We start from the raw sequence: 27,387 nt of genomic DNA, 5'->3' as shown, positions 1-27,387 counted from the left end.
TACTTTACGAGCGGCCTATGGCCAGCGGTGGATTATGATTGCCTGGTAACGATGATGGTGATTATAAGCTGAGATGGCCCAGTGGTAAGAACGCGTGAATCTTAACCGATAATCGTGGGTGCTTAATTTGTGATTATAATTCATCTCGTGCTTTACGGTGAAGGAAAACATCGTGAGGAAACCTACATGTCAAATTTAACTGAAATTCTGCCACATGTGTATTCTACCAACCCGCACTGGAGCAGCGTGGTGGAATAAGCTCAAAACCTTCTCCTCAAAAAAAAGGTAGAGGAGGCCTTTAGCCCAGCAGTGGCACATTCACAGGCTGTTACGGATGATGATGATTTACTTTACCATGATTTGACCTTATCCTGTTTGTTTGGGACCTCTAATCATATCCTCAGACACTCCTTTTGCACATTTCGGTATATATATAGTTTTTATTATTTTAGTTTTAGATTTTTATAAAGTGTTATATTGTGATTTAAGTGTATATAATATATAAATACACATATGCAATACAAAGAGTACAATAGTTAGCAGAAACTTTAAAGAAATCAAAGAATCATTATTAATATTATCTTGCTTTAATTGTAAATGTAAAAATGTAACAGCCTGTAAATGTCCCACTGCTGGGCTAAGGCCTCCTCTTCCCTTTTTGAGGAGAAGGTTTTGGAGCTTATTCCACCACGCTGCTCCAATGCGGGTTGGCGGTGCTTTAATTACCTATTCACTTTTACATAGATAGATACGAAAGACGATATCATACGATAAATGAATAAAATAAAAAAATAGAGTATGTTTTACTACTAAATTACGATTAACAATAATACCAAATATATTTGTTTCCCTTGAAAATTACAACACACTAAATTATACATACTGTGTAAGTAATCGAATTCACAAAATTTCATGTCTAAAAATTTTTTAAGCGCTTACTTTACTTTTCCCCTACTACTGTACGAATTTAACAAAACAATTCGAGTCTGTAATGGATTATTCATTAATAATTTAATATTTACTACAGAACCACAAACTTATAACTACGATGTAACTTTATCGATATTTATGATTCGCACATCACATCACTCGACAAATAAATATTAAACATAATTAGTATCGTTCAGAGTGTTATAGAGTGTGGAACTTAGAATTGTAAAGGCCAAGGTAAGGAAAAATATGTTTTTATTTATCTTATAATATATTCTGACATATAATTTAGATAATTGTAGAAAATTACATTTGATTTAAATAAATTAAATAATTTACGCAATATTTTTTCTTGCTTGCTTGTTAAACGTCATTTTACATTGAATTTAAAAAAGTAAACCTAGGGTTGGTATGCAAATTATTATATTAGAATTTCCCCTTTGCTAATTAAATTAAGTTTACATAACTTTCATAAATGTAAATCTTTTTTATGATAAATCAAAGTTCTTGGTTGTATCATTTAATATTGCTCTTTTGCGGGTAGAATATCTGAAGAATGCTATCTACCCAGACGGGCTTGCACAAAGCCGTACCATCAAATATAAAACTAACAACCATAAGTTGTTTACTATTTATATAACTAAGTTATAAAACTACAAGCTTAAATCACAGTTTACTGGCTGGCAATTTTTTTATTATATTGAAGCCGAGATGGCCTAGTGGTAAGAACGCGTGAATCTTAACCGATGATCGTGGGTTCAAACCCGGGCAAGCACCACTGAATTTTCATGTGCTTAATTTGTGTTTATAATTCATCTCGTGCTTAACGGTGAAGGAAAACATCGTGAGGAAACCTGCATGTGTCTAATTTCATTGAAATTCTGCCACATGTGTATTCTACCAACCCGCATTGGAGCAGCGTGGTGGAATAAGCTCCAAACCTTCTGCTCAAAAGGGAGAGGAGGCCTTAGTCCAGCAGTGGGACATTAACAGGCTGTTACTGTGTACTGTATTGAAAAATATTAATAATTACAATATAAACAAAAACCAATTCTAAGGACAGAGTATTTTCATTTCCAAATCGGTGAAAGATTTTAAATTTAGTTATCAGTTTTAATTTTAAGGTTAGTAAAAAATGTTCATAATAAAACTTTATAAATCGATATAAATGTCACGCAAATACTTTTAATATTTCTCACAGAGCCACCGCTTGCTATTAGCACGCCCATTTGACAGCCCATTATAAATTTATAATCAAAACCCTGTCAACATTTCTAATAAAATTCAATTTTTAAGTTAATTGAAAAATCTATATAATATTAAAACTATTGTTATAAATTGCATGCATTTTAACATTCCACCAACAAGTGTTACAAAATTAACCCTATTTATGAATATGCAAACCATAAATTACTTTCGCTATTGCAACATTTTACAACATTTGGCAACACGCTTGTATCGTTAAATTAAAAAAAATCATCCAGAACTTCCATAATATGGGGTATATTTTTAAGTTATTTCCTTTTAACATTTTTTTATATAATAGAATACGTCTATCATCCTATTCTCTATGTACACCTCGGATATCCCGAGAACAAGAGCAACCGAGCTAGCCCTATTCGCTTATGATACCGTTATATATACGACGTACTATGCCCCTCCGTCTAGATCAAAGACTAACGTTTCGACCTCATATAAAATACATTAGGGACAAAGCCGCCTTCGTCCTAAGTAGATTATACCCGATGTTTTGTAAAAATAGTAAATTGAGCCTTAGGCATAAGGTTACAATATACAAAACTTGCATACGCCCCATATTAACCTACATTACTGTTGTGTTCGCTCACTCGAGTCCTCATAACTTTGATTTCTACGTATTGCCTCGGGTTGCCCATGGTATATGCGTAACGTAGATCTACACAAAGATTTCAGAATAGAATCAATAGCCAGACTATTTAAAGATCTCTCAATCAGATATTTCGATAAAGCGTCGCAACACGCTAACCCGCTCATCACTAAGGTGAGTATACTAGAGGTATGTATAGCCCCTTAGGGCTATCTAATTCGATCCGTAGGCGACCTAAGAACATCCTACTCGATCGAGTCAATACTCACCGCTGCCAACAAACACTTGTTAGGGAACACAAATAACACACACCGACCCCGCCGGCGCGTCGACGACCCTCATTCGTTACGTCCCGTCGACGCTTAGGCGTATGACGGCGTTTATAATGGCGTCCATCCCTCCGGATTTCAACGGCGTCCTAAGCCGAGGTCCAACCTCACAGGAAGCACCCTTAGGACGTCCGTTTCTCTTGAGCCCCTCGTGTAGCTCCTAACATCCGGCGGAGTTAAACTCGCCCATCCCGCCCGGAGACGCTGTAGAGGGCACTCGGACCAACAGCAATACATAGTCCGAAAAAAAAAAACGATCAAATTTATTAATGTAATGTGAACAGTGAAATATAGTTCTTTTTTTGATTCTATAATTAAATCTCTTGTATATTTTAAATCAAAAGAGTAATATAACTATTTATTTATAGCTGGTGAAAATTTTGGTTTATCATTTGCTCATGTTCAAGTCAATAACGATTATAGTTAAGGTCAATACAAAACTATGTGTGAAAATGAAATAAAATATACTGTCATTTGATTATGGTTCTAGTTGCATCCATTCGATTCGTCGTGACTAAGAAAATATTTGCAGATATTTTACTCAGTGATTTTAAGTTTTTAGCTTAAATGGAATTCCTTACCAGCTCACGTGTTCCCCTCCTCTTACAACCCGGGTTCCTTCAAACGAGGCGTGAAGAGGCATCTTGCGGGCCGGCAAGGCGGGGACGGCTAGTACAAAACATTCTTCCCGACTGTACTGGCCGTCGTCGCGTTTGGACTCTACTACCACTTACCATCAGGTGGAGTAGAGTCATATGCCATCCCGGGGCATATAAAAAAAAAAAAAGTTAGACCCAGAAATTTTGAATACTGACACACCATTTTTCTGCGGTCTTTCACAATGTTATTATTCTTAAAATACACTTTTGATAGTTGGGCACATCATATACATTTAAAATATAATTAATAAAACAAAAAAAAACATAAATTACTAAAAAAGTCAGAGTCCTGGACGTCTGCCTCTGCAGACATGAGCAAATAATATAGTACTCCCGTTTTTATTTACAAATTCAAAGCGCAGTCAATTGACGGTGAAGTTTTAATATTTATTTACTGTACATTTTTTTTGCCTAGTTATCTTTTGCTTTTTACTTTTTATTCCTACACACCTTTCAAACCGGAACAAAGCAGTATGAACTATTACATATAAAATACGATATAAATATACGATATAAGTACAAGAGTTACTTTAATATTTTTTTATTATTATGTTATGTATGACAAATAAGAGGTCTGAGATCATTATTTTAATCCTTATATTAATTGCTTATAATTATTTATTATGTCATAGGTATTATGTACGTTATACTAATTGGCACGCTGTTGCTGAGCAGCGCGTGCGCAAATGACGATGCCCAGTACGTCAACGTGAAATCTGTGAAGGGTGGCCATAGAGGCGGCGGATACAATTACAACCCTGGAGCTAACTATCCAAAGTAGGTATATTCATTTTATTAAATCGTTATTTAAAATTTTACAACATTGATAAAGAAGACATATTCTAAATTTAAATATAATACCATCAGACATAATTCTGATCTATAAACTTTTATTTGAAAATTTCTTGGCAGCTTATATTATCCTGAAACAAGACAATGTTTTCGTCTTTTTGTTCTAAAAATTGTATATTCAACGCGCGAGCGTAGTAAAATCGTTACCATAATAAATGTTCTTTAGAGTAAATTTATCTCTTGATCAATATTCCTGGACCCAGGCTGCTCTTTCCATCCGGTAAGGTAGTGACGTGAGGAAAATTTAAAGTATAGACAAAACTTAAAATTTTCATAACGCCGATACCTCTATGCCAAATTTGACGAAATTCAATACGCCATTTTTTCACGAATACATAATTAAAATCGTAATTTATTTAAGATCTCGACTCAATTTAGATACCGCGTCAATTCAATTTATAAATTAATAAATAATTATTTTTTAGTTTCGGCAGCTATGGCTTGCGTCAAAACATGACACAGCATGGCTATGGAGCTCAGAACGTCTCTCAGCATGGGTACGGTGCCCAAAACACATCACGTCGTATTGACTTTGAAGTGGGAGTTTGCTATATTGAAGTACCGTAAGTCAATTTATAACAAGTAATATTGATGCTCTATTTATTATATTAATAAAAGCTGTAGAACTTAACCATTTTTATTTTCACTGACTCGCTCACCCTTCAAACCGGAATACATCAATACTAACTATTGCTGTTTATCGGTATAATATGTGTCAGTGGTCGGTACCTACTTAGACGGGCTTGCATAAAGCCGCCAACTACACGTGTATCTTTGTCCTAAAAACAATTAAATTTTCTCAATAAAAAAAATTCTCTTCCACTATTTTCATTTTTGTTTCCAATTTCTAAAATATTCTGTTAAGCTCGCATAAGTTTATTGAATTTTAAACATTATCAATTCTCATGTGTGTTAATTTTTACAGGACGGCGAGCTTAGTTCGTGATCCCTCACGTATCCCAGCTGGCAATGGAGTAAGTCAAAATTACTCGAAATTTTAAATTCGCCTAGAAATAATTAATTAAACGACACAACACTTATTAATAATAATTTTTCCAGTCGAGGCCTGACCTTAGCCGTATTAGATCTTGCTGTCAGGGATACATAAGAAATATCTACAACTTCAAAATCTGTGATCCTGTTTGCTCTCAAGAGTGTGTGAATGGACACTGTTCTGCACCAGAAACATGCACATGTTTCCCTGATCATGTAAAAAACATAGCCGGTTTCTGTATAGCAACTTGTCCCATAGGATGTCAGAACGGTCACTGTAGTGGGGGTGAATGTTTGTGCAAGGAGGGGTATAAACTGGATTTAGAAAGCAAATACTGCGTACCCGCTTGTAAGGAAAGCTGTGGTGGAATAGGTACAAATACTTACGTACTCTAACATTAACACAGATTATACTACTAAAAACAAAACTAATCCATCAAACTAAACCACACAAATATTGGAATACAAATATATAGTATATTCATCTTGACATTTGGCACCCAACAACCTGCAAAATTGACTATCCAACTACGGCTTTTTATACAAATTCGAAATTAGTATAAAATGCAAGTGTCAATTGTCTATTTTAATGAAAATATTTTTAATTATATTTTTAGGAAATTGTACCGAGCCCAACGTTTGTAAGTGTAAAGTAGGGTATGAATCCACTCCCGATGGAAACTGTAGACCAGTTTGTGATAGTTGCATTAATGGAGACTGTGTTGCACCGAACGAATGCCGCTGCAAGCAAGGATATACCAAAGATCAACAAGGAAAGTGCATACCTCAATGTTCTCAGTAAGTTAATATTTTTTTAACAATTTAGGTGATCTATACTAGTAAGTAAGTGAAAATTTCAACTGATAATCCAGACTAAAATGGCATATGACGTCACCAGAAATTAGTTCTATATTAAAAATTAAAATAAAGTTAATATAAATTAAATATTTTTAGGGGATGTAAACCAGACGGAAGATGCGTTTCTCCAAACGTGTGCGAATATCCAACCCCAGTGAGACCTTCAAATACCCCTCCTCCCTTTTATCCAACCAATCAACAAAACCGTCCCGTCTATCCTGGTGGTGAATTACCTAGGGGAGACATAGGAGAGGAAGGTAACGCTGGACAAAGGTATCCTGGTAAAAACAATACAACTAATGGCACGTTTTCTCAAGATGTGCCCAGAAATCCATTATACCCTGGAAATCAAATATATCCTGGAAATCAAGTATATCCCGGAAATCAAGTATATCCCGGAAATCAGGTACATCCTGGACATCAAGTAACCCCTGGTACAAATGAAAACCCAGGAAATCAAGCTTATGCTGGAAAACCAATTTACCCTGGAAACCAAGTGTACCCCGGAAACAATATGAACCCAGAGCAACAAATGTATCCGGGAAATCAAGTGTACCCCGGAAATAATATGCACCCAGATCACCAATTGTATCCAGGAAACCAAGTATACCCGGGAAATCAAATGTACCCTGGCGTTCAAGTTTATCCTGGTAGCCAGGTTTATGGTAATCGAGGCCAATACGATTATCAAAGTCAATTTGATGTCCAAAGTGGAAACCACAGAGAATCTGAAACTCAAGGACAAACTAGTTACAATCAATTTTCTGAAAGTCAACTATCTGACCAATGCTCTCAACCTTGTATCAATGGCGTTTGTATTGGAGACAATATATGCCGCTGTAACCCAGGTTATTTGTCTGATGCGAACGAGCCAAGCAGGTAATTCATTTACTTTTAACTGAACACATAAGCATATTTTTTACAAATAGAAAAGTTAAACGAATGACTAAGCAAGAAATGGCACCACAGATAGATGATCTAAGTAATACTCTCATAACCTTCATTCTCCAATTTAAAACGATGTTTTATTGTATTTGAAAATAAATGTTATAACAGGCACAATGGAAATAAAATATTAATTAAAGTTATTAAGTAAATGCTTAAATTTTCTTATAGATGCGTTCCCAATTGTCCGGGTGGTTGTCCCAATGGCGTCTGCTCTGCGCCTCACTTTTGCATCTGCAATGTTGGTTACTACAAGGACACAAGTGTGAAAGGTCGCCCGGCATGCGTGAAACGCATTCGCCGATCAGTCGATAATAAGGAACCGGTCAATGTCGCTGAACTCCTAATATTCGATGTACCTGATTACTAAATAATGATTACACCGCTTATTTTAATAAAAATCTAATAATAATTATGTTTACCTTTATTTTATAATGCATTTATATTAAATTTTGTTTATGCTTGCGTTTATTATACCAGTAGCTTGATTACTTTTATAATTACTTTTATTACTCTTTTGATATAAAATAATGTATACTTTTATTACATTCAATATGAATACTTTTTAAGTATCAGGTCCTGATGCTATTTCAATAAAGAATATCAATCGAAATGAATTACATTTTACTTTGAGGTAGGAAAAAGCCGAGATTGCCTAGTGGTTAGAACGCGTGAATCTTAACCGATGATCGTTGGTTCAAATCCGGGCAAGTCCACTGAATTTTCATGTGCTTAATTTGTGTTTATAATTCATCTCGTTCTTGACAGTGAAGGAAAACGTCGTGAGGAAACCTGCATATGTCTAATCTCACTGAAATTCTACCACATGTGTATTCTACCAACCCGCATTGGAGCATCGTGTTGGGATAAGCTCCAAACCTTCTCCTCAAAAGGGAGAGGAAGCCTTAGCCGAGCAGTGGGATATTAACAGGCTGTTACGGTTTGTGGTAGGTCATCTGGGTAGGTAGCACTCATTCAGCATACATTCTACCAACAAACAGAAATTCATAGTATTGTTGTGTTCCGGTATGAAGTGTGAGTGAGTGAGTGATACTACAGGCACAAGGTATCATCTTAGTTCCCAAGGCTGGTGGTGCATTGGCGATGTAAGAAACAGTTAATATTTCTTATAGAACCTTCTATGAGTGGGCATGAGCACTGATCATCAGGTGGCCTAACTGCCCGTCCTACCTACCTAGCTATTTCATAAAAAAAATATAATATAAAATAATTTCAAGTTTTTTTTTCTTAATGATTAAATAATTGCATTTTGTTAAATGACTTAAGAAAAACAGAAAATTCATTATATACATATATTAATAAAGTACACTAAAATAGTAAGGCTACTCACATCTAATATAATTTACTTGTTCTTTTATACCAAAAATAACATAAAGAAAGAGTAGATGATATAATATTTTTAATTTAGTCTCTTTTATCCTATACAATTACAAAATCTTAAAAATACCCATTAATTGCGACCAATTAGTATAACAAGATAAAAATACCAACAACGATTAACCAACGAAATGCTTTAATCAAATGTAACTTTAATAACAACATTTGATATATTTAATATGCATACAGAATTTTACTGGTGCAAACAACTTCTGACGAACTCGCGTTCGTCTGGGTTAGTATCACCCACTCATCAGATATTCTACCGCAAAACAGCAGTACTTAGTATTGTTGTGTTCCGGTTTGATGGGTGAGTGAGCCAGTGTAATTACAGACACAAGGGACATAACATCTTAGTTCCCAAGATTAGTGGCGCATTGGCGATGTAAGCGATTGTTAACATTTCTTACAATGCCAATGTTTATGGGCGCTGGTGACCACTTGACTTACCACCATGAGGCCCATATTAACGTCTGCCTACCTATTCTATAAAAAAATATATGGAAATAAAACAAAATATGAGTTGTCAAAAATCAATGAAAGTAAACTATAAACCGGTGAGTTTCTCCGATTCTGAAATGTTACTTTCGGAACCAGCGGTCGTTTTCTGGTAACCAGCATCCATATTTGTAAAGACTGTCTATATAAATTTCTGTCCAAAATTCCTTAGCTAGATTTTTTTTAAACAATTATGAGATCTTTAATGTTGTTCCTTGTGCATCATTTTCGAATAACTCATATCTCTCTGTAAAGAATGACATGCGTCACTCTCTCTTTCTCCTGAAAAAAAAAATCTTTAAGACACGTCTTCAAATTAAGGTCCTTAGCAGAAACAAAATACATGTTGTTATAACTGATCTTAAATGAATTTACTGAGCAAGATCTTTTGCGGGTAATGTAATAAAATCACATAAACACATACAAATGAACTAACATATTAAAGAAAAAAAATATCACATTTGCTTAATAAAATTGCTAATAGATATGCCAGAATTATATTAACTCTTGCCATTAGTTATATCACAAATAAGAGAGTACTATAAGCTTACTGTATATAAGTAAATAAATAAATTGTTTAATTTATTTTCTTTTTATACAATTCAGTTCTTTTATAATTTGATATAAAATCTTCTAAAATCTTTTTTTAATTATCTGATAACAAGAGAACTCTTGGTATCATCTTTAAAATATTAAATAAACCTTTTCTATGATACTTTATGCATTATACATTTTTATGTACAACTAAAAACATTGCTAACAATAACACATTGGCTATGCTTTAATTCTACCAATATTTTAATAAGCTCAACAGTCTTAACGTCCTTTCTAAATTACCAATGAAAAACGCCCAGATCACAATGAATTACTCACATCTAATACTTATTTCTGCTCCAATAAAACTCAAATAAAGTACAAAATAAGTTAATTATGCAATAATAAAATTATACCTTCAACAATATAACTACCTCCGTGATACATGCGAGCCACTGCTTTTCTTTTCACAACAAGAAGGACGAAAGCCATCAGTATTACGGCAACTACTGTTATAGCAATATAAATCCAATAATTTGACCTGAAAGAATAGACATTTGCTTAATAGAGCAAACGATCAGGCTTTATTTAGTAAAGTCTTGGGTTGAGATGATGATGTTATTTTTTTAATTGATTGAACAAACATTGATTATTTTGCCTACAAAAAACGTTAGAAAAGGGTATGTTACATACCAAATGCTATCTTTTTGATGAATCGCGTCAGTATTAATATGACTAGCGTCATTGATAGTTGACACGGTTACTTCTTTATTTTCATAATTGATTTCTGCATAATCATTTGTCTCCGTCATGTTCATTGTACTATCTTGAAAATCAATAGAAGATAAATCAGAAGACAAAAATGATTCAGTCGTGGTGGCTGATTTATCTATACAATTTTCAGGAGCTACACAAATACCATTACAGTTTTTACATTCAGGAATACACAAAGAGCTATTCGTATTATCCAAATTTATTTTATAGCCAGTGTTACATCGGCAAACATCTGGTTCGATACAGGTACCAAAAACACAACCACTGTTACAATACGGTTCACAAACACCTAATTGGGTTTTATTCCAACCGTCATTACATTGGCACACCTCAGGACTTACGCAGGTACCGTTAGGGCAATCATTGAAACATCGAGGGACGCACGTCCCATTTAGAGTTTTTCTATAACCAGATTCACATTCACAAATATTGGGCTCGACGCAGGTTCCTCCCACACCACAGTCAATATCACAAATGGGTGTGCAGTCACCATTTTCATTTTTTTCCCACCTATCATCACATAGACAATTTTCAGGTGCCGCACAATATCCGTGCAGACATTCTTTAGAGCACGTAGGTAAACATGTGCCATTATGAGATTTTTCATATCCTGTATCACATTCGCAAACATTAGGTGCAATGCAATAGCCCCCACCACAGTTAATGTCACAGCGTGGTACACAATCATCTGAACTATCTTTATACCAGCCATCATCGCAAGTGCAGTTTTCTGGAGCGACACATGTCCCATGAGGACATCCATTTGAGCAATATGGTAAACAGAGATTGCTTTCAGTTTTCCTATAGCCGGTAAAGCACTCGCAAGTATCCGGAGCCACACAGGTACCGTTTACACAAGCTTCGGTGCAAATAGCTTGACACGTTGAATTAGCGAATGTGTAACCAAAATTGCAATCACATACTTCTGGTTCTACACAAGTGCCATGGCCGCAACTCTTATTACAAATTGGTAAACAGTTGTGTGGATTATCCTGATCAAGTTCGTATCCCTCGTTGCAAGCGCATTGACTCGGGCTCTTGCAATATCCGTTTTTACAAGTTGGTCTGCAGATCGGATTACATTTAAGCCTGGAATTCATTTTGGATATGTTTAGATATCGTGAGATTAATGATAAAATTATGAAATCCAGCTCAGATTTGATATAAAAACTGTCAATATTTTTACACGGTCATTAGGAAAGTAGGTGTGTATTATAGTTAGTTTATGTTTAACAGATGTATACATATATATCAATAACATGACTATTTTGATTAGTAGTTTTTAGTACCAATAAAAAATTAGGCCATGAACATAAATATATACACAATTCAATAAACTAAAAATTACAATTAAATTTTTCTTGTTATAAAGTTCTATGGTTTCTTTTGTAGTATAAAATTTAAGAAAATAAGATTTTATGTCTCTTGTTTCGAAGTTTTACTGGCTCACTCAACCTTCCAACTGAATACAATAACACTGAGTATTGCTATTTGGCAATAGAATATGTAATGAGTGAGACCTACCCAGATGGGCTTGTGCAAAGCATGAATTACTAAACTATTCATTCCACTGTGATGAAACTTTGGTGAGTGTGGTTGTGGTGTCAAATGTAACGTCACTAATATCTAACTTCAATACAATATGCTTTTTCTTTCTTTTGCTTTATCTCGTTGGAAAAACTAATGACAAACCCACATGAAATGGAAGAAGCTATATGAGGGACACACTGGCGCCGAGTACGCGCCAGAATACGCCCAAAAAAAATTGCAGTACCCACCCTATCTCTTCGTAGGGCGTCACGGTATCGCTTGCGCATACTACCGACTTCCCTATACCACTCCACTATGAATCTCTAATTCTTAAGGGTGACCCCGGAATACAGGGAACCTGCCTAGTCCATATTACAATCATTTAATTTATATATCATAGTAGGGTTCTATGGTGATCACAGACCTATAGCCAACTGACTTTGATATAACTCTAACCGTCGATCAAAATTATGAAATTGTTTTGATCGCGGGTAAAATCCCTTATTTACGGGCTATACTCGCGATAATAGCTGTTCCTCACAGTTGTGCACGTCAAGCTTTGCGGCGTTGATTAGAGCTTGAAGGGTTCTCAATAAGTGGGCTATCAATCGCAAAGACAAAATCTTCAAATCGGATTCGGGCCAATTCTACTATTGCGTAGCGATACATACTGCCTACGATGCGTTCCCGATTCTATTCTGATCCAACTTCGACCGGACACCAACAGGATTGGACCCGTTGTGTTACTCTTTAGTTTTTTTTTAATATTAGTAAAGATAAAATGGACGGTACCGCTTGCACAAGCATAGTCTCAACTTCATTAGGATAAAATTCATACAAAATTGCTCATTATTTACTTGTTTACTTACTTTATAAAATAATCCTTTTTCCCAAAATTAATTTCTAGACTATACTATACATAGATATAACAAAGGATAAATTGAAGTGTAACATGTGTCATGCCAATATTGATTACACAAAAAATATATTTACAGAACCGATGTGTCATCCTTCATGTAACCAGGGCAGCATACGTCTTTATTTTCCACGACTTGTCTCTGAATAGACAAAGATATATTTAAATTCTCACAAACTAAGCAAGAAAATTTATTAAATAGTAATTACGCTAATAAAATGAATGAAATATACTCTAAAATTCAATAATGAAAAGAAAAAATAGGACGTCTTAACACAACAGTGGGGCATTTACAGGATATACTTTCACAAACTGGAGATAGCATTTATGTTCTGTCATGTAAGATCGCCTTCTGATATACATAACATACCATTTTATTTTTAAATAAAAATAAATCGAATTGATTCGAGATGAAAATTATTGCTTATATACTATTTTACAAATAATTAATTTTAAAATTTAATTTTAAATAAATTAAAAAAAGTTTCTGACACAATTTTTGTTTATAATCTATTTTTTTATTATCTCATCGACGATCAAGTGTCACATTTAAATTGTGTTATTATATCAATTTACTCGGTGGTAGGGTTTTGTGCAAGCCCTACTACCTAATTGAGCTTATGAATAAATAGATATTTATTCATAAACTCTATTGCACACAAACATAATAAATGCAAATCATTATAATGACAACACATATGAGAAATAATATAAACATAATAAAATAAAATATATAGTGCCATTGATTTTGGCAATGTCAAAGGACGGTGATGATGGCTTACCAATATAAAAACAAATTTATAATAATACGGACGATTGTCATTTGTCATGGGAGTTTCCAAAGTGTTGTACTGTAATTAAAACTTCACAAGACACTATGACAAGCGGTTGATGATAAAACTAGGGAACTTACCGGTACTATTCTCTGGTCGACATATGAGCGCCATCTGGTCTTAGTACATCTATACCAACAGTTACCCTGATAGGTCTCTTTGTACGAGCGTATGTACGTTTCTGGAACCCATCGCATGAAACTGAAATATTAAATAAAACACATTTTAAAATAAAACCAAAACCAAGAATAAAGCTTTACTGTAAGGGCAAACTTGTTCCTCTCCGCAGAACATGACCGTGATATGTCAAAATGTGATATGCGATATTGAAAGATTTTAACAATCGGTCATATAACCGACTGTAGCGGCTTGTGACCACGGCAGGAACTCTCAGAGAGAATAGACAATTGCGCAGGACATATTATAGTACAATGCACTCTTACTTCTACTCTTACACGAATTACTAATAATTATATACTGCCGTATACGCCGATGAGCCAGTAAGTCGAGATGGCCTGGTTTTTAGAACGCGTGAATCTTAACCGATGATCGTGGGTTCAAACCCGGGCAAGCACCACTGAATTTCTATGTGCTTAATTTGTGTTTATAATTCATCTCGTGCTTGACGGTGAAGGAAAACATCGTGAGGAAACCTACATGTGTCTAGTTTCATTGAAATTATGTCACATGTGTATTTTACCAACCCGCATTGGAGCAGCGTGATGGAATAATCTCTAAACCTTCTCCTCAAAACGAGAGAGGAGGCCTTAGCCCAGCAGTGGAACATTAACAGGCTGTTACTGTATACTACCGTATTATTATTAAAAATAAATCAAAACTATTAAAATATTTCTAAATATACGAATGGTCTGGATAATGATAAAAGTTTTGTCATCGATTATATTTGAAATTCGATACTGTATAAATGTATATTGCACATAGCTGCAAATCTTTAATCACTTATACAATACGATGGGATGACAATCCGACACAGTTGTAGAGAGTTCAAGAAAAGGACCGTCAACGGCCTCACATGCTTACCGAAGAACAAAAGAACTGACAACAACCAAGCTTAGAATTGCCACTGAGATTATCTTAAGTTCGTTGCAGAATATTATAATAATAATATATCCTGGTACATTATTCACACACGGCCATTTGACCCCAAACTAAGCAGAGTTTGTACTATGGAAACCAGACAACTGATATACTACTTTTCTTTTGTAAATACGTATATAGATAACTACACCCAGACTGACGACAAATAGACATGTTCATGCACACAAATGTCTGCCCTGGGTGGAAATCGAACCCACAACCTACGGCGTGAAAGGTAAGTATCTACCAACCACGCCGACCGGCCCGTTAAATATAAATAACTAACAGCACTTACTACAAGACTAGTATTTAATTTTTAAAACACTTACGTTTGCCTTTCAGTACATAATTGTGTGTCTGCGAAGGATAAACAAGCCAGAATCAAAACCGCACCACAACACAGTTTCTCTGGTTGAAACATGATACCACACGATGTGATCTTTTTAGCACCAGTATATATTGTGAAATGATTAAAGTATAGGAAATTGTTCGTTGTTCTGTAATCAGAGCAGAGTGCCTACTGTTCATCATTAGTAGGGCGTCCATATAATATATGTATCTCGGGGTATTTTTGATGTAAGGGATCTATTAGTGTCCCTTGAGGGTAAGACTCTATCTTATGCTATCATATCAGCCTCAGTGCTGTTTCCGGAACGCTCTTAGCGCTATTTTAGTACGAATGGGCACGAAAATGTGAAAAAAAATCCACAAATACGTTGTATTGATTTTATAGATGTGCTAATTATCATTTATTTAATATTAATTTAAATCAAATTTGTGTGAACTAAAAGCTGCGACTTAAGGGCGGTGAAAGAAAATCTCGTCTACCCTGATTAAGGGCAGGGCCAGCGCTGTACCAACTTTCCGCTGCCATTCTCAACGTATGTGCGTGACACTCACACATAAAATTTATACGTTTTTTAGTAACTAAACTATGTTTCAATCTATTTTACTTCAAATTTATTCATATGTTGGTTTGTTTTCACTATCAATAAGTAAGTATAATGCTTCAATGTTGAATAAAGAATTTTGATTTTGATTTAATTATAAATATCTGCTGGGAGTCCAGTGATTGCCACATTATCTAACCATTTTCTTTTAGGTGGCCATTTTCTAGTCCACCTACCTATTAGAAAAAAAAAACAAAATTTATGATAAAAAATAAGACTAAAAAAACATGGCCACTATAATCATCGCGAATTATTCTAACTATATTTATACTAAATGACAAACTGCGTCCGTTTTTAATATTGCAATTGATAAACGATTTGTCACCAGAACGATGAGAATAGTTAGATCAAATATATACGATTGAAATATCACGAAATATTCTAAGCTTTTTATCACTACAGCATCTGCACGTCCGTCGTCTCGCCGCTATCGTCCGACCATTTAACGTGTGGTGCATGTTTGTTTACTGTTCTCTATAAAGATTAAAAATTTTAGACAATATCTTTAAATAAATTAACTAACAGAGCTTTGTGCAAGGCGCGTACCACCTCAGTACATTCTTATGATAGTTGTTTTCTATTTTGAAGGGTGAGTGAACCAATGTAACTACAGGCACAAGGGACATAACGTCTTAGTTCCTTTCATCTTAGAATGATATTTATTACAATGTTTAAGGGCAGTTGTGACCACTTACCATCATTGTCCCATTTGCCAGTCTAAAATAAAAAAAGTGATTATAAATGCCTCTTAAATTATTTTTTATAATTTATTCCTAATTCGAAAAAGAAACAGTAGAAAATTACAAAATAAGTAATAATTACAAGATAACATCAATCAAAATTTCAACTAATAGTACTAGTACAGATAAGAAGCAAAGAAAAATCAGAACAGACAATAAAAAATTAAAATACAAAATAATAAAGAAAAAATTGACCACTTTTGCTCATCTTAACGCATAATTGTTAGATATTAATATAGAGATAAAAATATAGAGATAAAAAGCCGAGTTGGCCCTGTGGTAAGAACGCGTGAATCTTAACCGATGATCGTGGGTTCAAACCCGGGCAAGCACCACTGAATTTTCATGTGCTTAATTTGTGATTATAATTCATCTCGTGCTTTACGGTGAAGGAAAACATCGTGAGGAAACCTGCATGTGTCTAATTTCACTGAAGTTCTGCCACATGTGAATTCTACCAACCCGCATTGGAGCAGCGTGGTGGAATAAGCTCCAAACCTTCTCCTCAAAAAAGAGGAGAGGAGGCCTTTACCCCAGCAGTGGGACATTCACAGGCTGTTACGGTAAAAAATAGTACTTACCGAAATACAATGAAATATTGTTACACAATATGTATTGTATTATAAATATTTAATAGTGGGAATGACCCGCAAGCTAGTGCCACTGCTGTTGCTGACGAGATCATGTTGGGAATGGAATACTACATTCCTAGCTCAGACACGTCAGTAGGGGTACGCGTAACCGTTGGTTCACTCGTGAATGTACCGATGCTGTATCATCTAAGCAGGCGGCATATCGCAAGTGGATCAACGGCTGCATTAGCGGGGCATCTAACATTGACTCACTGAAAGCAAACTACAATAAAAATTCCAAGTCCTGTAGAAAGGCATACACGAAAGCGATGCACAGCGCATTGTACAGATTGGTCATAACCTTGTTTCGCATCCTAGGGGCTCCCGTAGCTTCTGGCGTCTGACCAAGTCTGTGCAAAACAATTTCTGCCAACCTTCGCTGCCACCGCTCAGAAATCCGGACGGATCGCTAGCTCACAGTCCGCAAGAGCAAGCTGATCTCCTGGCTAAACTCTTTGCCGATAATTCCGTCATCGATGATTGTAGTGCGCTGCCACCTACAATACCTTCATGTGGCCATACGATGTCTGACATCAAAATCAGGCAACGTGATGTGCGTGCGGAGCTGCAATCACTTGATGTACGGAAAGCTAGCGGTCCCGATGGAATACCAGCCATAGTACTGAAGAAGTGCGCAGCGGAGCTATCTCCTGTGTTAACGCGCCTGTTCCAACTTTCTCTCTCTCTTCGGGATGTGTGCCGGAGGCTTGGAGAAGAGCTAATGTGCAAGCGGTTCCCAAAAAAGGGGATCGGTCTGACCCGGCTGAACTGATCCATTACCTAGAAGATCACTGTCTAATTAATGATCGTCAGTACGGGTTTCGACCAAAACGGTCCACAGGTGATCTTCTAGCGTACGTAACACACCTCTGGGGTGAAGCTATCGACAAGCATGGAGAATCGTTGGCTGTCAGCCTCGATATCTCCAAGGCTTTCGACATGGTCTGGCACAGAAGTCTTCTCTCCAAGCTGCCGGCATATGGTCTGCTTGCTCACCTATGCACCTGGATTGCCAGCTTCCTACACAAGCGTAGCCTTCGTATTTTAGTTGATGGTTGCGCTTCACAATTCTATGTAGTGAATGCTGGGGTCCCCCAGGGATCTGTGCTATCTCCCACACTCTTTCTTTTGCGTATCAATGATATGCTCTCTCTTGGGAACATACATTGCTATGCAGACTATAGTACAGTGCATGGTGGATACCACGGACGCGCAGTGGCTGGGCGAGCGGAAATTGAGGAGAGGCGGAATGATCTTGTCATTGAACTAGGACATTAGAGCTCATCGCCAAATGAGGCTCTGATAATCTTGTTGACTGTAATGCCAAGAAAACACAGGTATGCGCTCTCACAGCGTAAAAGTCAACATTTTCCCCTCTTCCCTCCCTCTGCGGTACTCCGCTGGTGATACAAAGTAAAATCGCCATGCTGGGGATTGACGTTCGCTGCGACCTTAGTCCAAGGGATTACATCGAGGCTGTTATAAAAACAGCTTTACGGAAACTCGGAGTTCTGAACAAGGTGCGGCGTTTTTTCACGCCACAACAACCGTGCCTGCTGTACAAAACACAGGTACAGTCTTGCGTGGAATATTGCTCGCACCTTTGGGATGGCTCCGCTAAGTACCTACTGGAGGCCTTGGACCGGTTGCAGTGACGTGCAGTGCGCATTATTGGCGACGTAAAGGTCACAAACACCCTTAAACCTTTACAATTGCATCGTGAGATAGCAGCACTGAGCGCTTTCTATCGACTGTATCACGGCGAGTGCTCTGAGGAATTATTCTCTCTAATTCCTGCTACCCCCTTCCTTCCTAAGTCCACGCGAGCTGATTCTCGATGTCACCGCCTAACTGTGACATCAATTCCATCGCGAACAAAGAAATTTGGCAACTCCTTTCTTTGTCGCACTTCCAAAAAATGGAATTCCTTACCAGCTCACGTGTTCCCCTCCTCTTACAACCCAGGTTCCTTCAAACGAGGCGTGAAGAGGCATCTTGCGGGCCGGCAAGGCGAAGGTGGCTAGTGCAGAACGTTTTTCCCGTCTGTACTGACCGTCGTCGCGTTTGGACTCTACTACCACTTACCATCAGGTGGAGTAGAGTCATTTGCCCTCCCGGCGAATATAATTTAAATATGCAGTGCCAAAACGCAATCTTATTGTTAAAAAGCAATTTCTACAATAAAATAAATTACATATATACGAGTAGATATGTATATATGTCATCACGTATATATTCATGACTATATATGTCATCGACAGATGGAATTTTAAGAACTGTTATTTTGCAATCAAAATAATTCCATTTATACAACGAAGGCCAAATGTTTTTCCTTAGTTACTTAAATTATATGACTAATTTTAGTTTAAACAAATTTCATTAATTAATATTACATTAATTAAAAGTAAATGAAAGGGAATGTCCGTCTGACTCCCTTTTTAAAGCATATGTATGAGGAAGAGTCAAAGTTCATGTCATCATATCTCATCTTCCCGTTAAAAGGTAAAGTACTAAGATAGGATTTTGAGAAATTTTAATGTCTTGTCGTCATTCAATCAACCACTTCGAAGTAATTTATTTAGTTTCACATAGACTGAATAAATATAGTGATATACTTAAGATATACACAAAGTTATCGCGATGAAAATTCATTACAAAATCTATGCTAATGTTATAAATGCGGAAGCCTGTCTGTTACGCTTTTATGGGTAAAAAACTAGAATCCTATCTTCATGAAAATTGATATGAAGCAAGCTTGAATCATAAGAAAGGATATACTTTAAAACACGTTCACCCCTAACAAGAAAACTAGTTCAATATATTTTTTGAACTATATGTTTACACTAACATTAACAGTAACAGCCTGTTAATGTCCCACTGCTGGGATAAGGCCTCCTCTCCATTTTGAGGAGAAGCTTTGAGCTTATTCCACCACGCTGCTCCAATGCAACCCGCATTGTTACCCCAGGTAGAATACACATGTGGCAGAATTTCAATGAAATTAAACACGGCAGGTTTCCTTTACCGTCAAGCACGAGGTGAATAATAAACACAAATTAAGCACATGAATATTCAGTGGTGCTTGCCCGGGTTTAAAACCAAGATCATCGGTTAAGATTCACGCGTTCTTACCACAAAGCCATCTCGACTTTTTGAAATTATGTGAGTGAATTCAAATGTTTATTTGATGCAAGCTTAATGTGTACGGAATAACAACATTATTATGAATTTTCCTTTTCTCCTGATATCCTTATGATACATTACATTATAAAATAATTAAATTCATCATACAGACGTTAGGGGGTACCGCTATTGACCATTATTTTTCATCTACCTTAATGTTGCGTGTAACCGATCGCTGTCTCTCGCAAAGTGCATCTACTCTAGTAAATCGTCCTCTGTATTATTTGTTAATTTAAGTTTCATAGATGTACAAGTAATAATATTTATATGTGATTGATTACATGAACATTATTAATTAAATTATAATAATATTGTAAATGAAAGTATTATTTTAGTATTTTTTCATATAAGATTTGTGAGCTTCCTGTTTTTAAAGATATGGATTAAAAACTTTAGGTATGGTATAGGAATGAATATAGTTTTTGGTAGATTTTCCCATTTTTAGATATGTTTCTAAAATTTTACAAAATCAAATACGTTACATTACTCGGCTAATAATTCAATAACGGTTAAAAACGAAGTAGCTGCGCGCGAGCTTCTGCTATGTCGACTATTATATGATATTCAATTTAAAATATAAACTTTAACTAAACTGTATTGTAACCCAATTCAATTTTTGTTCAATCTCATGTTAATATTGATTTTAGTCAATTCCAGCGTCTTTTATTATAAAGCTCCGGCGCCTGTTTTGCGTATATTTGTTGTCAAAATTATAAGTTTTTACACCTGTTTTTCACATTATAATTTTTTCTTCAGGAAAGTGATTAAAATATACAATTATCGTATTTAAATAATTTTTTAATTTTACATAACCATCGACAAAGCCATAAAGTATTATCAAGGATATATTTTCTCGCTTAGTGTAAAACTAATAATACAAATAAAATTCTATATAATAGAAAATTTTACATTATCATTAAATAACAATTATAAGCTCAAAGATGATAATTCATCTTATTCACAAAGAACTTCCTATCCATCACAACTGCACACACACTACATTTTAATTATAACACTTTTTATACCAGTTCTTGGCAATTATTTTAGTAAGCTAGTTTTGATTTCCTAGTTCAATGTTTTGCCGTCTGACATCTGAAAAAAAAAACACTTATTAAAAACAAATAGGCAAGTAAGAAAAGATAGTGGTTTGACCACTAACAACACGTTGGTTTTGTGGATACACAAGTAACAGAAATTATTAGATTATCAAAAAAATATATACAACACATTATGCTTGGCAAAGTGGTTGATTTTATCTGGAGGTGGAGGAAATCATGTTGTAAAAGGCAGTATAGTTTTGACACAAAAACGTCTTAAAGCTGATTTGACTGTAAATACTTATTAAATCAAAACCTATCATGTAACTCATGCTTGCCATTTTGAAGTTTATTGATTACAGAGTTCTTCATTTCAAGTAATTGATAAATAATGTAAACAAAGGCTATTTTCTATTCTTTTATTTTTATATTTTTAGCACTAGTAATAGAAGAATAAAAGGTGGCGCTTTTGCAAGCCCATCTTGTGGGTTTGAAAGGTGACTGACCCAGTGTTATTATAAGCAATTGGAACATAACAACTTAGCTCTCAAGGTCGGTGGTGCATTGGCGATGTAAGAAATGGTGAATATTTCTCACAGTATTAAAATTCGTCTATGAACAGCGGTGATGACTTCCAAACAGATGCTAATTTTTCAAGGCAGCCTACCTCCTTAAAATTAATCTAAAAAAATCACTTACAATGCCGACATATGTATTTTGGTCAAAGAAGATCACCTACCCTCAAGTATCACATAACCGTAACAGCCTGTGAATGTCCCACTGCTGGGCTAAAGGCCTCCTCTCCTCTTTTTGAGGAGAAGGTTTGGAGCTTATTCCACCACGCTGCTCCAATGCCGGTTGGTAGAATTCACATATGGCAGAATTTCAGTGAAATTAGACACATGCAGGTTTCCTCACGATGTTTTCCTTCACCGTAAAGCACGAGATGAATCATAATCACAAATTAAGCACATGAAAATTCAGTGGTGCTTGCCCGGGTTTGAACCCACGATCATCGGTTAAGATTCACGCGTTCTTACCACAGGGCCATCTCGGCTTTTTCTAAGTATCACATACATAGGATATATTTACATAATTAAAAAAAATGTATAATAAAAGAAAATATTACCGTATGTTTTAGCCTTATATCGCCGATACACTATTGTTGTACCCCAAATGAAGGCTACGGCGATGATCATCGAAGATACCAGTATGGCGATAGTTTTCCCAGTTGACGACGAATTAGACCTTTAAAAAATTGAAAAAAGTATACTTATTATCTATTTATATTTAGGGTCACTTTAAAGACTAGGTGTCTAGGTAAGTTATATAGGTCTAGTATATAACGTGTTAAAGTTAAAAGGCGTTAAGTTATAATTACTTATTGGAATAAAATATCGTTTATCTCAAGTCACGAGATTTTTATTTGCTTATAACGTTAGTTTTTATAGTGAATCTTTTCATATGAATATTTATCTTAATATTTTCACATCAGTGTATATTAATGCTTATTTTGGTAATACGTATGTATATAAATATTCGTACCTTTTATCTTTTATTTCGTCTGTTTTAATCGGTGCTTTTTCTCCCAATCTTGATGTTAACTCTGGCCCTCCATCCTTGCGTATTGATGGCTCTCCATCATTGCCTGCTGGTTTCTCTCCGTGCTTACCTATTGGAGGCTCGGCATCCTTGCCTACTGATGGCTCTCCATTCTTGCCTACTGATGGTTCTCCAGCCTTGCCCGCTGCTGGCCCTCCATCCTTACCTATTGATGACACTCCATCCTTGCCTGCTGCTGGCCCTCCATCCTTGCCTATTGATGATACTCCATCCTTGCCTACTGATGGTTTTCCAGCCTTTTCTGCTGCTGGCCCTCCATCCTTGCCTATTGATGACACTCCATCCTTGCCTGCTGCTGGCCCTCCACCCTTACCTATTGATGACACTCCATCCTTGCCTGCTGCTGGTTCTCTAGCCTTGCCTGCTGCTGGCTCACCATCCTTGCCTATTGATGACACTCCATCCTTGCCTGCTGCTGGCCCTCCATCCTTGCCTATTGATGACACTCCATCCTTGCCTGCTGCTGGCCCTCCATCCTTGCCTATTGATGACACTCCATCCTTGCCTGCTGCTGGCCCTCCATCCTTGCCTATTGATGACACTCCATCCTTGCCTGCTGCTGGCCCTCCATCCTTGCCTATTGATGACACTCCATCCTTGCCTACTGATGGTTCTCCATCCTTGCCTATTGATGACACTCCATCCTTGCCTGCTGCTGGCCCTCCATTCTTGCCTATTGATGACACTCCATCCTTGCCTGCTGCTGGCCCTCCATCCTTGCCTATTGATGACACTCCATCCTTGCCTGCTGCTGGCCCTCCATCCTTGCCTATTGATGACACTCCATCCTTGCCTGCTGCTGGCCCTCCACCCTTGCCTATTGATGACACTCCATCCTTGCCTGCTGCTGGCCCTCCATCTTTGCCTATTGATGATACTCCATCCTTGCTTGCTGCTGGCCCTCCATCCTTGCCTATTGATGACACTCCATCCTTACCTATTGATGACACTCCATCCTTGCCTGCTGCTGGCCCTCCATCCTTGCCTATTGATGACACTCCATCCTTGCCTACTGATGGTTCTCCATCCTTGCCTATTGATGACACTCCATCCTTGCCTGCTGCTGGTTCTCCAGCCTTGCCTGCTGCTGGCCCTCCATCCTTGCCTATTGATGACACTCCATCCTTGCCTGCTGCTGGCCCTCCATCCTTTCCTATTGATGACACTCCATCCTTGCCTGCTGCTGGCCCTCCATCCTTGCCTATTGATGACACTCCATCCTTGCCTGCTGCTGGCCCTCCATCCTTGCCTATTGATGACACTCCATCCTTGCCTGCTGCTGGCCCTCCATCCTTGCCTATTGATGACACTCCATCCTTGCCTATTGATGACACTCCATCCTTGCCTGCTGCTGGCCCTCCATCCTTGCCTATTGATGACACTCCATCCTTGCCTACTGATGGTTCTCCATCCTTGCCTACCGATGGCTCTCCATCATTGGGCACCGATGGCTGTCCATCTTTGGGTACCGTTGGCTTTTCATCCGTATTTGCAAGTACTTCCGTTAAAATGCTGCTGTAAAACTGGAATTAAAAAATACTTTATTATACATAAAGGAATGTCTGTGATTTCAAAATGACTGCCTCTTTTTGAGTTAATAACTGATATCGATATTTGCAAGAATGTGATACGTACAATACCGCTATATTCTTTAATTACTCGAAAATCTCTGTACCGACTTGGATAATTTAAGCATAATTAAAATGGTCCCATAATTATTTTTCACGTATAATAAAAGACTGTCGCCAATGAACGTTGATGGATTTTGTTTCATACCTTAATAACTTAAAATATTATCGATATCGGCTTAGTAGTTTCCTACTTTTAATATTATTTAACGCATTAAACAAATTCGTTCACTTCCCGATGAATTTCGTATAGGTTTTTAATAAATTATATGGCAACAAACGCAGACCTAATATTTATAATCTAATTATTACTATTAATCGAGTTTGTGTAAACGAGTTATATAAAAATTCTAAATCATTAATTAATAAGTAAATAATATAAATGCAATAAAAAAATACATAAGCAAGACTTATAACAAGCTATTAAAAATATCGTATTGTGTTTTTAATAATAATGAAAAATATTATATACACATAATCCTATAAGAAGACGCGAATTATTAATCTCATTTACGTACTAGTCATTCATTTAACTGAATTTAAATATAAAAAATTACAATTTCTTATCTATTAATAATATTGTTTTGAATACTGTATGAACATTAAAGTTAATTTTCCATTAATACTTAATTATTTTTAATAAAAATTAAGAAATATAAATTAAAGTAATAATATTTTTAATTAAACTTGTTTAAAACATTTATGAAATAAAGAGTAAACTATTAATACAAATGAAGCTTCAAATGAGCACTGATTCAAATAAAATAAAATAAAACTTACCGTTATGAATATTAAACAAATTAAATTAAAGCGCATTTTGAATTTGGGCGCTCACAACAAAGGTCAATATTACAATGAAAACGTAAAGTTACCAACGACTAACAAGTACATGTGAGCTAATTATTAGTACTTGTTTTCGTAGTTACAGATAAAGCTTGGTTACAGATAAATATTTTATATTTTGCGTGCACGCAGCGATGCTCGCTATTTTTTTCAAAATTTGGTTATTTTTTAACTTGCTGCGTTGGTTTATAATATAATAAGCTGAATTAGAACTTGCGGAATTGTTAGTGCATTTGGTTCAGTTTTTATGGTAAACATTTCCTAATTGATGATGAATTGGCTTCAGAAGAAAGGAATCTTCTACGGTAAATAACATAGACTATAAAGAACGATTTCTTTTATAAATATTTTTTTAAAACAATGGTAATAAACAAATTTATTTTTTGGCTTGGAAATTTTATTGCTAATAGTTGTATTGTAAGTAAATAATTTTAAATCGTGCATTTTATTATCGATTCGATATAAATTTTAATTTTATTCATAAAGTTCTTTCAGATTGTATACGAAGCAATAAAATCGGTTTCTTTTTCTTACCCTCCTAAAAGTAGTTATTAATTGACGAAATGAAAAAGTTGTTATTTATAAAATAAATAAATAAATAAGGAAGCATAGAAAAAATATATCTTGTATATATTCTGACTTTAACTCTATTGACATAAAGATGTTAAGCGGTCACCTTCGTTGATATTATCATTGTGAGAGGTTTCAGAAATTTTCAGTTGAATTTAAAGCATTGTCCTTTCATTAATTTAAGGTCACAGGTCAAAGGATCTGAATATATAATATGCATTATTTATAGCCATTAGCTACTTATTTCCTGCTAATTGCATCGTATTTCCTCTAATTAGTGAACATTCAATGTATTATATATAAATGAAGGAAAAATAAGTAGAAATTTGATTTCAGGTTTTACCCATGACTTAAAAATTTTCAATATATTTTGTTTGTTTGCGGTTTTTCTATCGTTATTTTATACATGAAAAATTTTGAACCACAAAAAGTAATTGTTTCTTAAAAATGAAGAGTGACAAATGTTGAAAATATTATATTGTACTATCGGACTGTCTCGTTAGTATAGTGGCTAGCTTGGGTCGAACCAGTAAAACGTTATAGGATAGATCACTGTAGGCTAGACCGTTCCTCGGAAAGCACGTAAAGTTGGGGAATAGAGAGTTTACTTGTGTTTGCGCAGACATTTGTGCACTATAATATATTCTGCACAGATATTCTCCCTTGAGAGTTCCAGCATACAATTGGAAGCCACGGCCTCGCTCGTGCAGAATTCTTTTTGTGATTGTCACAGTTCTCCTTCAGATTTATGAATGGAATTTCCAAAAAAACCGTTATCTATACTTTTATCCATAGTTATTTTAGCAGAACTTTACCGATTAGTATATTTAAATTGGTTGTTATAAAAATACATTAATAATTAATGCATATCACTAAACAAAATTACATAGTTGATAAAAAATCGTGAAGTTAATACTTGTTGACTTGCAGGCAAGATACACCTATATCAATTTGATTACCATCACTTTGTATTTGGAATGTTGTAAAAGAGTAAATACTGAGTTTTTTGCTGGATCTTCTCAGTAGAATCTACATTCCGGACCGGTGGTCGCTTTACATTTAATAAAATTCTGTAAAATGAGGATTCCAAACTGCTTGTAAAAGCCTACTATATCAATAACGTTGTTGTCTGGATTGTATGAATAGTTAGGACATGGGGGCTTGCGTTAGCTTAACCATTTGAGTTGA

At 35.7% G+C, this 27,387-nt stretch overlaps 3 protein-coding genes across 14 annotated transcripts; 1 reads left to right on the top strand and 2 right to left on the bottom strand.

The window, feature by feature from the left end:
* Positions 1-1,072: 1,072 nt before the first annotated feature.
* LOC126769128 (uncharacterized) lies at positions 1,073-7,827 on the top strand. Of its 2 annotated transcripts, XM_050487722.1 has the most exons (9): positions 1,073-1,167; positions 4,397-4,541; positions 5,042-5,179; positions 5,542-5,590; positions 5,676-5,982; positions 6,227-6,407; positions 6,564-6,837; positions 6,874-7,346; positions 7,584-7,827. In XM_050487722.1, exons 2-9 carry the CDS (start codon positions 4,402-4,404, stop codon positions 7,780-7,782), a joined length of 1,761 nt encoding a protein of 586 aa, XP_050343679.1. In that variant the 5' UTR covers positions 1,073-1,167; positions 4,397-4,401; the 3' UTR covers positions 7,783-7,827. The 2 variants fall into 2 exon arrangements, with proteins under 2 accessions (XP_050343679.1, XP_050343678.1); XM_050487721.1 differs by having other exon boundaries at positions 6,564-7,346.
* A 1,102-nt stretch (positions 7,828-8,929) lies between these two features.
* On the bottom strand, positions 8,930-15,540 carry LOC126769132 (multiple epidermal growth factor-like domains protein 11). Of its 2 annotated transcripts, none has more exons than XM_050487730.1 (6): positions 15,323-15,540; positions 13,976-14,096; positions 13,140-13,204; positions 10,536-11,705; positions 10,259-10,383; positions 8,930-9,590 (listed from the first exon to the last, which is right to left on the bottom strand). In XM_050487730.1, the coding sequence occupies exons 1-6, from the start codon at positions 15,412-15,414 to the stop codon at positions 9,511-9,513; spliced, it is 1,653 nt and encodes a 550-aa protein (XP_050343687.1). In that variant the 5' UTR covers positions 15,415-15,540; the 3' UTR covers positions 8,930-9,510. The 2 variants fall into 2 exon arrangements, with proteins under 2 accessions (XP_050343687.1, XP_050343689.1); XM_050487732.1 differs by having other exon boundaries at positions 10,277-10,383; positions 15,323-15,538.
* A 5,735-nt stretch (positions 15,541-21,275) lies between these two features.
* On the bottom strand, positions 21,276-25,657 carry LOC126769142 (collagen alpha-1(I) chain-like). Of its 10 annotated transcripts, XM_050487754.1 has the most exons (7): positions 25,567-25,657; positions 24,504-24,681; positions 24,096-24,215; positions 23,472-23,807; positions 23,081-23,351; positions 22,665-22,783; positions 21,276-21,590 (listed from the first exon to the last, which is right to left on the bottom strand). In XM_050487754.1, exons 1-7 carry the CDS (start codon positions 25,600-25,602, stop codon positions 21,550-21,552), a joined length of 1,101 nt encoding a protein of 366 aa, XP_050343711.1. In that variant the 5' UTR covers positions 25,603-25,657; the 3' UTR covers positions 21,276-21,549. The 10 variants fall into 10 exon arrangements, with proteins under 10 accessions (XP_050343711.1, XP_050343701.1, XP_050343704.1 ...); XM_050487744.1 differs by having other exon boundaries at positions 24,096-24,681; XM_050487747.1 differs by having other exon boundaries at positions 23,081-23,303; positions 24,096-24,681.
* Positions 25,658-27,387: the final 1,730 nt, after the last annotated feature.

The sequence above is a fragment of the Nymphalis io genome, chromosome 6 (assembly GCF_905147045.1).
Source record: "Nymphalis io chromosome 6, ilAglIoxx1.1, whole genome shotgun sequence".
Classification (NCBI taxonomy): Eukaryota; Metazoa; Arthropoda; class Insecta; order Lepidoptera; family Nymphalidae; genus Nymphalis; species Nymphalis io.
This window is presented reverse-complemented; position numbering and strand designations above follow the sequence as displayed.

Bases quoted from the DNA above. Each gene is read 5' to 3' on its own strand.
- LOC126769128 (XM_050487721.1), top strand. From the start codon at position 4,402: ATGTACGTTATACTAATTGGCACGCTGTTGCTGAGCAGCGCGTGCGCA. The intron at 4,542-5,041 runs GTAGGTATATTC...ATTATTTTTTAG, and splicing joins CCTGGAGCTAACTATCCAAA to TTTCGGCAGCTATGGCTTGC. The intron at 5,180-5,541 runs GTAAGTCAATTT...TAATTTTTACAG, and splicing joins GTTTGCTATATTGAAGTACC to GACGGCGAGCTTAGTTCGTG.
- LOC126769132 (XM_050487730.1), bottom strand. From the start codon at position 15,414: ATGTTTCAACCAGAGAAACTGTGTTGTGGTGCGGTTTTGATTCTGGCT. The intron at 14,097-15,322 runs GTAAGTGTTTTA...TTAATATTTCAG, and splicing joins TTATGTACTGAAAGGCAAAC to TTTCATGCGATGGGTTCCAG. The intron at 11,706-13,139 runs GTAAATATATTT...AATGAATTCCAG, and splicing joins AAGGATGACACATCGGTTCT to GCTTAAATGTAATCCGATCT.
- LOC126769142 (XM_050487744.1), bottom strand. From the start codon at position 25,602: ATGCGCTTTAATTTAATTTGTTTAATATTCATAACG. The intron at 24,682-25,566 runs GTAAGTTTTATT...TTTTAATTCCAG, and splicing joins TTTGTTTAATATTCATAACG to TTTTACAGCAGCATTTTAAC. The intron at 23,352-23,471 runs GTAAGGGTGGAG...TATCATCAATAG, and splicing joins GGATGGAGTGTCATCAATAG to GCAAGGATGGAGGGCCAGCA.